The sequence below is a fragment of the Palaemon carinicauda genome, chromosome 2 (genome assembly GCF_036898095.1).
Source record: "Palaemon carinicauda isolate YSFRI2023 chromosome 2, ASM3689809v2, whole genome shotgun sequence".
Classification (NCBI taxonomy): Eukaryota; Metazoa; Arthropoda; class Malacostraca; order Decapoda; family Palaemonidae; genus Palaemon; species Palaemon carinicauda.
The window spans coordinates 36,232,113-36,246,602 of NC_090726.1; the positions used below are offsets into that span (position 1 = coordinate 36,232,113).

General features: G+C 36.5%; 1 protein-coding gene across 1 annotated transcript in view; it reads left to right on the plus strand.

Annotated features, from left to right (window-relative positions):
• Positions 1–1,011: 1,011 nt before the first annotated feature.
• The window catches only part of LOC137623833 (aldo-keto reductase family 1 member A1-like), a 17,046-nt gene continuing 3,567 nt past the window's right edge, over positions 1,012–14,490 (plus strand). The window contains exons 1-6 of the mRNA XM_068354645.1: positions 1,012–1,361; positions 4,336–4,503; positions 8,276–8,393; positions 11,790–11,890; positions 12,993–13,065; positions 13,878–14,016. Of these exons, the coding sequence (XP_068210746.1) occupies positions 1,287–1,361; positions 4,336–4,503; positions 8,276–8,393; positions 11,790–11,890; positions 12,993–13,065; positions 13,878–14,016 (674 nt within the window). The 5' untranslated portion in view covers positions 1,012–1,286. The remainder of the gene's footprint in view (positions 1,362–4,335; positions 4,504–8,275; positions 8,394–11,789; positions 11,891–12,992; positions 13,066–13,877; positions 14,017–14,490) is intronic.

A 14,490-nucleotide genomic window follows, 5' to 3' on the forward strand; every position in this document is an offset into this window, starting at 1 on the left:
AATAAACTTAAAAAAAACCGTAATTTTAATTAAGATACAGCGACCGTAATTTTTATCCTACTTTGTTATTACCTTTTACAGGTTGGTGACTGTAATATCACTCCGCTACGCTTTTCGACATCCTGTATACCAATGCTCTTATTGCATAAATTAGCAACTTCCATAATAGAGGTGTAAGAAAACTCAGGAAATATGCGAGGATTTGCTGCGTTCAGAAGCCTAATAAAGACCGAACACAAAAACGTTAAAGTAAATTTTCGAGGGTTTGGTCCACCTCCCTTTGGGCCACTAAAATATCAGTGGACCCCAAATTCGATTTTTTTTTTTTTTGTGAACCCCCAGTCGTTGGTCCATGGACTACCAGGGTCTAACATGGACCCCGGTTGAGAACCACTGGTTCTCTAGCCCTATCTCTCATCAATTTGCTTCTTATCCTGTTATTTTATTTGGTGCAGGGGTCGTCAGGAGTTCCAGATCGGCCGCCATTAGTGCAAAGTCCTTTTCTTAGCATATTCAATGGTTACTAGGTGCCACTCGTGATAGCCCACCTCCCTCCACCAAACCCACTACTTAGATGAGAGAGAGAGAGAGAGAGAGAGAGAGAGAGAGAGAGAGAGAGAGAGAGAGAGAGAATCAATGATTTGAAGTTCTCTGGCATCCTGACATCGAAGGTAATTAGAGAGAGAGAGAGAGAGAGAGAGAGAGAGAGAGAGAGAGAGAGAGAGAGAGAGAGAGAGAGACTGATAAGACATGCTTCAACCAACTTTTATTCTAAAATGCTCGCAAGTTCACGGCACAACACTTCCTTTGGGGTCAATGGGCGTTACCATTAGGTCTTCACGTATTTTGCTTAAAGGTTGGGACAAATGTACACCAAAGCACTTTACCATACCTTGAAAAGTATGCATGAAATATCAGTACAGCATATCCGGTGTAGGTAACTTAAAATTTCCCCAGAGTCCTTTCTCAGAACGTTGTTATCTACCTGCCATTACGACACCTGCTGCGTGATATTGAATTTCTAAAGTCAAGGACAGTCAGTGTGATTCCTGAAGTCCATTGTGCTGCGCTCTTCTAATCAGTACTTCAGTAACCTAGCTCTCGACAAAGCAAAGGCGTTACATGACTGTCTTTGTTGCATGATTGGTGATAGTTCTGCCTTTGCTTTCTGAAGCCACACGATACACAAGAAGCTCTGAGCACCGTTTTGTGTTAAGTAGCATACACCAAGCCTCTTCTTTTGTACGGTGCACAACCTCGAACGAAGACTTAAAAGTTTAATCGAGATGGCCAAAGCCGTGCCCAGTGTAGTCCTGCCAAACGGAAGGAAGATGCCTGTTATCGGCCTTGGCACTTATAAGGTGAGTCGTTGAAAACTGTTCGAGTGTGGGTCGTTTGTCTTTTTCAGGAACAGAGGTCAAAATCATGGAGAGAAGTAACTTGTGCGCATTAGTAAGAGAAATATAACAGCTACCGTGTGTCCACGTTGGCTCTATCGATAGTTTACTTATAAATAAACAACCGGTAAAGGCCCTTTACCGTCTAAATGGGGATTTTTTATCACGAGTTTTGGGGATTTTTAGACTAACCCATCTGGCAACACTGCACAGTAGTAGCCTCCTCAGCAAACAGTCTCACGATCTCGATCTACTGCCATGCATTAAGAAATTTGCAGCTTTGTCCTCAGATTTTTTTTTAGAATAATAATTTATAGCAATGATAGTGATGATCACATTGATATCATCTTATAATTGCTGTGAATACACACAGGCTACATTGTATTAAATGTAAGGACTGTTGTAGCTCTACTGGTTTTGGGTGAGACTTGCAGGATTCCTATTTTGATAAAAAGAGATTATTCAAGAAGATAATTGAAGATCAATTGCAGAACCCCTATGGAAAGTGCTGGATCCGCAGTATTGAAAAAAAGAAATGGTTGTAAATATAGAATGAAAATATGAGAGACAATAAATTGGGGGAAACAGACCCTAAACATTAGGAAAGCAATTTTGCAAAAAAAAAAGAAAAAAATGAGAAAAATATTGAAGAAAAGAAGAGAGGGGGGGGGGGAAACCGAGAGATATGAAATGAAATGGCCCACAACATTATGTTAAAGAAATGGATATAGATAGGGCAAGTTAAGAGACTCTTTGGCTATGGTAAGCAGCTCTTCTAGGAGAAGGATACTCCGAAATCAAACCATTGTTCTCTTAGTCTTGGGTAGTACCATAGCCTCTGTACCATGGTCTTCCACTGTCTTGGGTTAGAGTTCTCTTGCTTGAGGGTATACCCGGGCACACTATTCTATCTAATTTCTCTTCCTCTTTTGTTAAAGTTTATATAGTTTGTACGGCATAGGAGATATTTATTCTAATGTCGTTACTCCTCAAAATATTTTATTTTTCCTATTTTTACTTTCCTCACTGGGCTATTTTCCCTGTTGGAGCACCTGGGCTTATAGCCTCCTGCTTTTCAACTAGGGTTGTAGCTTAGCAAATAATAATAATAATAATAATAATAATAATAATAATATGGACCACGAATATTTAAGACTCTTAAGAGTCCTAGAAATACAGGGGTTGTTATTGCTGTTTTTAAAATTATTTATTGTTAATTTGTTCTCATCATTTATTTATTTCCTTATTCCCTTTCCTCACTGGGCTATTTTTCCCTGTTGGAGCCCTTGGGCTTATAGCATCTTACTTTTCCAACTAGGATTGTAGCTTGGATAATAATAATAATAATAATAATAATAATAATAATAATAATAATATTGGTAATGTGTCTAGGCAGAGAAATCAGATAGTGGGATTTAACAACCAACCGCTTCCCTCATATACGTGACTCCGAGTTGCCATGTAGGCTACTTGAACAGGACCCCAATAAACATTGAAAAAGGGAAATTAAGTAATTCTTTGTGTGTGTGTGTGTGTGTGTGTGTGTGTGTGTGTGTGTGTGTGTTCACAACGCATTTGCAAATCTGCCGACCGCCTTGAAATAAGTCTAGAACAAAAATTTTCTCTTGATAGGAAATGGGGGCTTATCGTATTGCACAACTAGCTTACACCAAAACACCGGATTTCCAAGACAAACCTCCCATTGGCGGTGACGGTATTTCCGCAGTTGAATAATTTCAATGATAAAAACATGTTTAAGGTATATTAGAATGAGTGTATGGTTTATATTAAGTACCGTTTCTACTATAATTAATCCCTATCCATGTCTTTCTTTTGTTTGACTTGACTACTCGGAAAACTAACCTTAATTAGAACGTCTGTGATTCACAGTATTCAAATAAACACCAGATATTTACTTCACTGCTTGGAGCCAGATACTTTGCCCATCTTTCAAGGTAACTGGGGACCTTATGATGAGATAATCAGGACCCACCAAGAGATAATAGTGGAGCGAACACTGGTTTGGGTAGGCCTAGAGCAAAGCCTCAGTCTAGCGTTAGGCGAATGTGAGTCTTGGAAATTAGGACAGAATTTAGACTTTAAATTAATAGAGGTAATGATATTTCCATCAGGACCCACCAAGAGATAACAGTGGAGCGAACACTGGTTTGGGTAGGACTAGGGCAAAGCCTCAGTCTAGCGTTAGGCGAATGTGAGTCTTGGAAATTAGGACAAAATTTAGACTTTAAATTAATAGAGGTAATGATATTTCCATCAGGACCCACCAAGAGATAACAGTGGAGCGAACACTGGTTTGGGTAGACCTACAGCAAAGCCTCGATCTAGCGTTAGACGGATGTGAGTCTTGGAAATTAGGACAAAATTTAGACTTTAAATTAATAGAGGTAATGATATATCCAAAAATTCGACTTCCGGACGCTGAGAGCTTTATTGGCATGTAACCAGATTATTTCAAAGTTGGAGGTGAAATGCTATTCTATCTTTATCCAGTTTGCATATATTTTAGTTATTAGTCACAAGATAACAAATGTTTTCTTCTTATAGTTGACCTGCAACCGGAAAAGCAGACTATCTTTTGAGTAATATCTACATGCTACAACGATTACGAAGTTTTTGTTTAGTATAATTACTCCTTAGTTATACTTTTTTTCTTATAGTTACATCCAAAATAAGTGCGCAGACAAACCTATGTAAGGAATATTCATAATGTCAAAATCACTCAGTTTTTAACTGCATTTACTCAATTTTTTTTTTATAATTACTAGCTATAGATAATAAAACTACTTTCTTTTAATAACATACGGAAAACGTACACACATATTTATAACATTAAGGATGCCAATGTAATATTTTCTCTCATGTTTGAACAACTATCAGTTAAAAATTATGAAATGTTTCTAACGTTTCTTCTTTCAAGTCTTCACCACAAGAAATGAAAACGGTGCTGAACACAGCACTTGAGTGTGGATACCGGCACATTGACGCCGCTTACCTCTACCAGAACGAAGGAGCGATTGGCGAGGTCCTGAAGGAGTGGTTGGACAGTAAAAGGATTACTCGGGAGGAACTCTTCGTCACCACTAAGGCAAGTAAATTGAAGAGATAGAAAAAGGCCTTGACTTTTGCATATTAGGCTACTGCTCGTACCATTTCTAAAATTATAACAAACCCTACATTTTATGAGTTATATATCATCATCATCACCCGTTACTAATGCAATGCAGAACAAAGGTCTCAGACATGTCCCACCCGCGTCTATTGTCTCTCTCTCTATATGCTAGTTTTTACCAGCAAATTTTCTTAGTATGTCAATCCGTCGTCTTCTCTTCCTTCCCCTGCTTCTTTTGCAATCTCTGAGGACCCTATCTCTTATTCTTAATGTTCATCTATAATCTGTCATTCTCATCATATGCACTGCACATGTCCATCTCTTTTTCTGACATATTAGAATATCTTTAACTTTAGTTTATTCTCGTATCCATGTTGCTCTCTTTGCCTGTCTCTTAAGTGTTATTTCCATCATTATTCTTTCCATAACTCTTCGAGTTGTGACTAGCTTATGTTCTAAGGCTTTAGTAAGGCTACGATTTTCCGATCAATAAGTTACTACTGGTAGGACCATCTGATTAAATACTTTTCTTTTTAGAGAGTGGCATTTTACTTTCATAATCTCATTTCGTTTACCAAAAGCTCTCCATCCCTTGTCTATCCTTCTTTTAATTTTGGTCTCATGTCCCGGTGAAACACTTAATGTCTGTCCCAAGTTAGTATATATTCATTATCAATCTCAAGAGATTAGTTCATATCCCCTATGTATTGTGTCGCTTCATTTTCATTGAACATTATCTTAGTTTTACTCTTAGTCATTTTCAGCCCTACATTTCTGCTTTCTCTGTTCAAATCATCTATCATCATTTGCAATTCCTCCCATGATTCACTAAACAAAACTATGTTATCTTCAAATCTTAAGGTGTTAAGGTATTCCCCATTAATATTAATTCTTACATTTTCCCAATCTAAATTCTTAACAAACTTCTTTTAGGCATGCTGTGAATAATTTAGATGGGGTCTCCTGTATATATATATATATATATATATATATATATATATATATATATATATATATATATATATATATATATATAATGTATATACTGTATATATATATATATATATATATATATATATATATATATATATATATATATATATATATTATGTATATACTGTATATATACATAAACTATGTACTGTATACATAATTATATATATACATATATATATATATATACTGTAAGATAAGATGTAATTATGAAATTATCTGAAATATATAATGTATGGTTATATTTCAATGCAAATCCTTCACAAATAATCTGGCTCGCAACTTTGAAATTCAATCGATCAGTTAATGCAGCAATTACGATAAAATAATATTTGATTTGTCTTTGCATAGGTAAAAACTTTATATGAAATTATATCTACTTAGACTATCATTTCTTATCACTTTCAAATAATTATAATCATATTATAATAGTAATAATAATGATAATGATATTAACATTGATCGTCATATTTAATCATACATACATACATACATATACCAAAGCACTTCCCCCAATTTTGGGGGGTAGCCGACATCAACAAATGAAACAAAAACAAAAAAAGGGGACCTCTACTCTCTACGTTCCTCCCAGCCTAACAAGGGACTCAACTGAGTTCAGCTGGTACTGCTTGGGTGCCACAGCCCACCCTCCCCCGTTATCCACCACAGATGAAGCTTCATAATGCTGAATCCCCTACTGCTGCTAAGGCATCGGAGGAAGCAGCAGGGCTTACCGGAACTGCGTCACAATCGCTCGCCATTCATTCCTATTTCTAGCACGCTCTCTTGCCTCTCTCACATCTATCCTCCTATCACCCAGAGCTTCCTTCACTCCATCCATCCACACAAACCTTGGCCTTCCTCTTGTACTTCTCCCATCAACTCTTGCATTCATCACCTTCTTTAGCAGACAGTCATTTTCCATTCTCTCAACATGGCCAAACCACCTCAACACATTCATATCCACTCTAGCTGCTGGCCAAACCACCTCAACACATTCATATCCACTCTAGCTGCTAACTCATTTCTTACACCCGTTCTCACTCTCACCACTTCGTTCCTAACCCTATCTACTCGAGATACACCAGCCATACATTCAATTTCTGTCTCTCCATCACTTTCATTCCCCACAACTCCGATCCATACACCACAGTTGTTGGTACAATCACTTTCTCATATAGAACTCTCTTTACATTCATGCCCAACCCTCTATTTTTTACTACTCCCTTAACTGCCCCCAACACTTTGTAACCTTCATTCACTCTCTGACGTACATCTGCTTCCACTCCACCATTTGCTGCAACAACAGACCCCAAGTACTTAAACTAATCCACCTCAAGTAACTCTCCATTCAACATGACATTCAACCTTGCACCAGCTTCCCTTCTCGTACATCTCATAACCTTACTCTTACCCACATTAACTCTCAACTTCCTTCTCTCACACACTCTTCCAAATTCTGTCACTAATCGGCCAAGCTTCTCTTCTGTGTCTGCAACCAGTACAGTATCATCCGCAAACAACAACTGATTTACCTCCCATTCATGGTCATTCTCGTTTACCAGTTTTAATCCTCGTCCAAGCACTCGAGCATTCACCTCTCTCACCACTCCATCAACATACAAGTTAAACAACCACGGTGACATCACATATCCCTGTCTCAGCCCCACTCTCACCGGAAACCAATCACTCACTTCATTTCCTATCCTAACACATGGTTTACTACCTTTGTAGAAACTTTTCACTGCTTTCAACAACCTTCCACCAACTCCATATAACCTCATCACATTAAACATTGCTTCCCTATCAACTCTATCATACGCTTTCTCCAGATCCATAAACGCAACATACACCTCCTTACCTTTTGCTAAATATTTCTCGCATATCTGCCTTACTGTAAAAATCTGATTCATACAACCCCTACCTCTTCTAAAACCACCCTGTACTTCTAAGATTACATTCTCTGTTTTATCCTTGATCCTATTAATCATTACTCTACCATACATTTTTCCAACTACGCTTAACAAACTAATACCTCTTGAATTACAACACTCATGCACATCTCCCTTACCCTTATATAGTGGTACAATACATGCAAAAACCCAATCTATTGGTACCATTGACAACACAAAACACATATTAAACAATCTCACCAACCATTCGAGTACAGTCACACCCCCTTCCTTCAACATCTCAGCTCTCACATCATCCATACCAGACGCTTTTCCTACTCTCGTTTCATCTAGTGCTCTCCTCACTTCATCTATTGTAATCTCTCTCTCATTCCCATCTCCCATCACTGTCACCTCAACACCTGCAACAGCAATTATATCTGCCTCCCTATTATCCTCAACATTCAGTAAACTTTCAAAATATTCCGCCCATCTTTTCCTTGCCTCCTCTCCTTTTAACAACCTTCCATTTCCATCTTTCACTGTCTCTTCAATTCTTGAGCCAGCCTTCCTCACTCTCTTCACTTCTTCTATTATTATTATTATTATTATTATTATTATTATTATTATTAATATTATTATTATTATTGCAGAAGTAGTAGTACTATTGTTATTAATACAATTATTACGATCATTATTCCTAATACATAACCTTAATATAGAATTTACCTAATAATTTCCACTTTGCTACTTTGCAAAGCAAAAAACTCCCCCAGAACGGAATCATTCATATGAAAAAAAGGAAAATTCCGAAAAAAAAGGAAAACAAAAGAATTAATAATTTCCATCAATTTGCTTTTCAGTTGCCAATGATCGCCAACCGAGCTGCCGATGTGGCGAGATTCATGGACAAGTCACTCAAGCTACTTCAACTGGACTATGTCGATCTCTATCTGATTCACAACCCAGTGGGACTGAAAGGTTAAGATTCAATCCTCCTCATCTTGTTGATTTAGCTTAAGCTGGCCTTATGCCAGCATGAGCTATTGCTCACTGAAAAGCCCTAGAAGATACTATAGTCTAATTGTAGGTAGTAGGTTGGCCAGGGCACCAGTCATCCGTTGAGATACTACCGCTCGGGAGTTATGGGGTCCTTTGACTGGCCAGACAGTATTACATTGGATCCTTCTCTCTGGTTATGGTTCGCTTTCCCTTTGCCTACACATACACCGAATAGTCTGGCCTATTCTTAACAGATTCTCTTCTGTCCTCATACACCTGACAACACTTGAGATTACCCAACAATTCTTCTTCATCCAGTGGCTACTTTCCTCTTGGTAAGGGTAGAAGAAACTCTTTAGCTATGGTAAGCAGCTCTTCTAGGAGAAGGACACTCCAAAATCAAACCATTGTTCTCTAGTCTTGGGTAGTGTCATAGCCTCTGTACCATGGGCTTCCAATGTCTCTTGTATTAGAGCTCGCTTGCTTGAGGGTACACTCGGGCACAATATTCTATCTATTTTCTCTTCCTCTTGTTTTGTTAAAGTTTCTATAGCTTATATAGGAAATATTCATTTTAATGTTATTACTGTTCTTAAAATATTTTAGTGTTCTTGATTCCTTTCCTCATTGGGTTAGTTTTCCTCTTGGGCCCCTGGGATTATAGCATTCTGCTTTTCCAACTAGGGTTATAGCTTAGCGATTAGTAATAATAATAATAATAATTACGCTTTGTATATCTTCCACTAGAAGCTAATTAATCCTCTTCTTCATTTTACCTGCTACATGTTACCGAATTCCAAGGCCGTCAGCAATATTTTATATAGAAATATAACAAATTGCAGAAGTTGAAATGGTCATTTGGCATTTGCAGAATGTATTATTCCTTAATTACATTATCTCAGCACAATGTTCCCTCATTTATTACTTTATCTTTAATAAATTGTCACCTTTTCCACTTTTAATCCCTGATCACTGTCTATAATCTATCACAATTTTTTGTCTTTAAACCATTATCTCTTCCTCTGTCTTTGATCTACTATCACTTTCTATGTTTTTAATCCATTATTACTTTGTCTTTAACCCATTATCTCTTCCTCTGTCTTTGATCTACTATCACTTTCTATGTCTTTAATCCATTGTCACTTTCTCTGTCTTTAACCCATTGTCTCTTCCTCTGTCTTTGATCTACTATCACTTTCTATGTCTTTAATCCATTGTCACTTTCTCCATCTTTAACCCAATATCTCTTCCTCTGTCTTTGATCTACTATCACTTTCTGTCTTTAATCCATTATCACTTTCGCTGTCTTTAACCCACTATCTCTTCCTCTGTCTTTGATCTACTATCACTTTCTGTCTTTAATCCATTATCACTTTCGCTGTCTTTAACCCACTATCTCTTCCTCTGTCTTTGATCTACTATCACTTTCTGTCTTTAATCCATTATCACTTTTGCTGTCTTTAACCCACTATCTCTTCCTCTGTCTTTGATCTACTATCACTTTATATGTCTTTAATTCATTATCACTTTCGCTGTCTTTAACCCATTATCTCTTCCTCTGTCTTTGATCTACTATCACTTTCTATGTCTTTAATCCATTGTCACTTTCTCCATCTTTAACCCAATATCTCTTCCTCTGTCTTTGATCTACTATCACTTTCTATGTCTTTAATCCATTATCACTTTCTCTGTTTTTAACCCATTATCTCTTCCTCTGTCTTTGATCTACTATCACTTTCTATGTCTTTAATCCATTATCACTTTCGCTGTCTTTAACCCAATATCTCTTCCTCTGTCTTTGATCTACTATCACTTCCTGTCTTTAATCCATTATCACTTTCGCTGTCTTTAACCCACTATCTCTTCCTCTGTCTTTGATCTACTATCACTTTCTATGTCTTTAATTCATTATCACTTTCGCTGTCTTTAACCCATTATCTCTTCCTCTGTCTCTGATCTACTATCACTTTCTATGTCTTTAATCCATTATCACTTTCTCTGTTTTTAACCCAATGTCACTTTCACTGTTCTTAATCAATTATCACTTTCTCTGTCTTCATTCTGTTATCAGTTTTCCTGTCTTTAATCCTTTTTTCGCCTATGTCTTATTTAATCCAACATCATTTTCTCCACCTATGATCTCTATAACTTTGTCTTTAATCTATTTTCACTTTCTCCATCTTTAATCCAAAATCAGTATCTCTTTAATCCATTGTCAATTTTTATTTCTACTCTATAATCCCTTTCTCTGTCTTTGATCAATTACCACTTTCTCTGTCTTTAATTTACCCATTACTTTCTTTATCTTTCATTCATTATAACCTTTCATGTCTTCAATCCATTATCAGTTTTTCTGTCTTGAATCTATTAACGCTATCACTGTATTTAATTAATCTTCTATTTCTCAATCTTTAATCCGTTATCACTATGTCTATCTTTAATCCAGTACCACTTTCTCCATATTTCATCTGTTAAAAAAACTTTCTTTGACTTTAATCCATGACCATGTTCTGTCTTTAATCCATTATCACTTTTACTGTCTTTAATCCGGTATTACTTTCTCTGTCTTTAATACATTACCACTTTATGTTTAATTCATTTTCCCTTTATCTTTAGTCCATTATCACTTTGTCCATCTTTAATGTATTATTACTATCTCCATCTTTAATCCATTATACATAATCAGTCTTTAATCCATTATCTCTTTCTCCATCTTTGATCCATTATCACTGTCTCTCTTTAATCTATCATAACCTTCCGCATCTTTAATTTTTTTTCAATTTCTCTATCATTAATCCATTATCACTTTGTCCATCTTGAATATAACATAACTATTTCTGTCTATAATCCATTATACTTTATCCATCTGTAATCCATTATCACTTTCTCAATTTTGATCCATTGTCAATTTCTCTCTCTTTAATCTATTATCACTTTTTGTATCTTTAATCCATTGTCAATTTCGCTGCCTATAACCCATTATCACTTTGTCTTTAATCCATATTCAAATTTTCCATCTCACATTATCACTTTCGCTATATTTAATCCATTATCACTTTTACCATCTCCAATTCTCTATCACTTCTTTTGTGCATAGTCCCTTGTCATTTTCTACATAATTGGTCCATCATGAATTTCTCACTCTTTAATCTATCATCACTTTTTGCATTTTTAATCCATTGTCAATTTCTCTGTCTTTAACCCATTATCACTTTGTTTTTAATTCATATTCAATTTTTCAATTTCAGATATATTATCACTTTCGCTATACTCATTCCATTATCACTTTTGCTATCTATAATTCTTTATCACTTCAATGCATAGTTCATTGTCATTTTCTCTGTCTTTAATCCATGACGACTTTTCTCCCTGCAGGGAAGAACGATGACGATGTCTGGCCTGTGGACGACAATGGAAACGTCGTCCTGGATTTAGAAACTGACCTGGAGTCTGTTTACAAAGCGATGGAGGAGTTGGTGAGTTCTGGAGGGAAGGGGGGGGGGGGGGGGTTCTCTGCTGAAGTCTTGGAGCGGGGAGGGGGGAGGGAGTCTTTCAGCGAAGTTTTATTCCTACTTCATGCGTCACGAGCCTCTGTCGTTTTACTAATTTTTTCGTCCACCATCATCTGATATTTTTCCCTGTAAAGTGGATAACAATTTTCCAAACTAATGACCATCTAGGCATGTTTCGTAATGATAATCGTAACAACAACAGAAGCAACGATAATGATGATAATAATACAGTAAAATTACAGTGATATCAATAATGACTTTTTAGATATTCTTCAAAGGTACGTTTATTCAATCCGAACGACGATAAACATTTTGAGTTTATATATTACCTTTTATTCCAAAATGTACCAATATTAAACGAAAACGGGAGCTGAAGACATCGATCCAACAACAACGAAAACTAGAAGGGCACTCGGTACAAAGCAAGCCTTCGCCACGTCAAGCAGTCTTATTTTGCTCCTAATTCCGATGCGTACTATAGTCAATTTCTTTTAATGATGCGCATTTGCACCGACTCGCAGCGGTGCCCTTTTAGCTCGGAAAAAGTTTCCTGGTCGCTGATTGGTTAGAATTAACTTGTCCAACCAATCAGCGATCAGGAAACTTTTCCGAGCTAAAAGGGCACCGCTGCGAGTCGGTGCAAATCTGCCTCGCTAAAAAAAAAAACTGACTATAGCACTTGGATGTATTTTCCTCAAAATCTAATGGATTTGTCCTTTGGTCATATACCACATGTCTCAAAGTTTTTTTTTATATCAGTGTTTTTTGCGCAATTTTGTTCACAAAAAAAAACTAACAAAAATTTGCCATTTACTTACGATTATTTTCAAAGTACTGTTGGGTACTTGTACTTTGATGCACTTTATCCAAAATGTTACAGATTCATCCTTGCATCATACCCAACATGACAACCAAGTTTGGTCAAAATCGCGTCAGTAGTTTTTGCGTAAAATTGCTCACCAACAAATAAACTAACAAACAGACAGGGGGGAATATATGTACCCTATGCAAAATGTTGACAATTTATATATCTTTAATTCATTCGTTATTTCCATCATGATTTCAGGTTGATTGTGGGAAGGCGAAGGCGATCGGACTTTCCAACTTCAACAGTAAACAAATTGAAAGAATCATGAAGGGTAAATACTTTATTTCTTTCGAGTCCTTCATCGTTCATTTATGTTGCAAATGTTGTTTAGTTGAGTCAGGTATTGCCTAATTTTGATATAAGATTCTTTCGTGTATGTGCGAATCAAATTATCAACAATAAGTCTCTCTCTCTCTCTCTCTCTCTCTCTCTCTCTCTCTCTCTCTCTCTCTCACACACACACACACACACACATATATATATATAAATTATATATATATATATATATATATATATAAAAAAGTGTACGCAACCTGTTAAAAATAAAGACTAAATGTATCTGGACACATGCACACACACCCTCCTTTCACCAGGGCATGACTACTCCCTCTTCCCTTTCCTGAGGGACGAAGGGAGGTAAGCGTGACCTATATATACATAAATAAATATATATATATATATATATATATATAATATATATATATATATATGTGTGTGTGTGTGTGTATGTGTGTATGTATATATATTATATATATACTGTATATATATATATATATATATATATATATATATATATATATATATATATATATATATATTGCATATGCGTGTGCGTTTGCAATTACCTTATACCACATAGCCTAAACACTAAAGATTGATTCAGGGATACTCCTCGGACTGAAAAAAAAACAAAAACAAAAAAAAAAACACGAAACATTAATACCCTTAATAGCCTCTATAATTATGGTGAGTGCAAACACACGCTGACCCCATATATACCCATAAAACATCTCTCCGAAGCCACCTAACACAAAATCTGAGATCGTGAAGATACTAATTCCCTTCCAACTGTCTCTCTTCCAGTGTGTCGCATAAAACCGTCCAACCTGCAGGTCGAGGTGCATGCATACCACCAGCAGAAGGCTCTCAGGGAAATATGCTCCAAGCACAAGATACCCGTTTGTGCCTATGCTCCCATCGCCGCTCCTTATAAGACCCAGGGGTAAGAGATTGCAGGATATGCTCCCTCTCTCTCTCTCTCTCTCTCTCTCTCTCAGTATGAACCCACTGACGCAAACAGATAACTGGTTACACAGTAACTATCCGGATGTTTGCGTTGAATTGCATTTGAGAGAGAGAGAGAGAGAGAGAGAGAGAGAGAGAGAGAGAGAGAGAGAGGAGGTAATACTTTCATGAGATAATTCTCACACGATGTAATCCTGATGTTAGGTAATCCTGAAGCGAAGTAATCCTCACGCGAGGTAATCTTCATGTTAGATAATTCTAACTCGAGGTAATCTTCATGTTAAGTAATTCTCTCGCGAGGTAATCTCCACACGAGGTCGAGATAATCCTCACAACAAATAATCCTATTGTGAGGTAATCCTCACATGAGATAATCATCACAAGAAGTAATCTTCACGTAATGTAGGTCTTTACTAGGTATTTCTCGCATGATATAATCCTTTCATGAAGA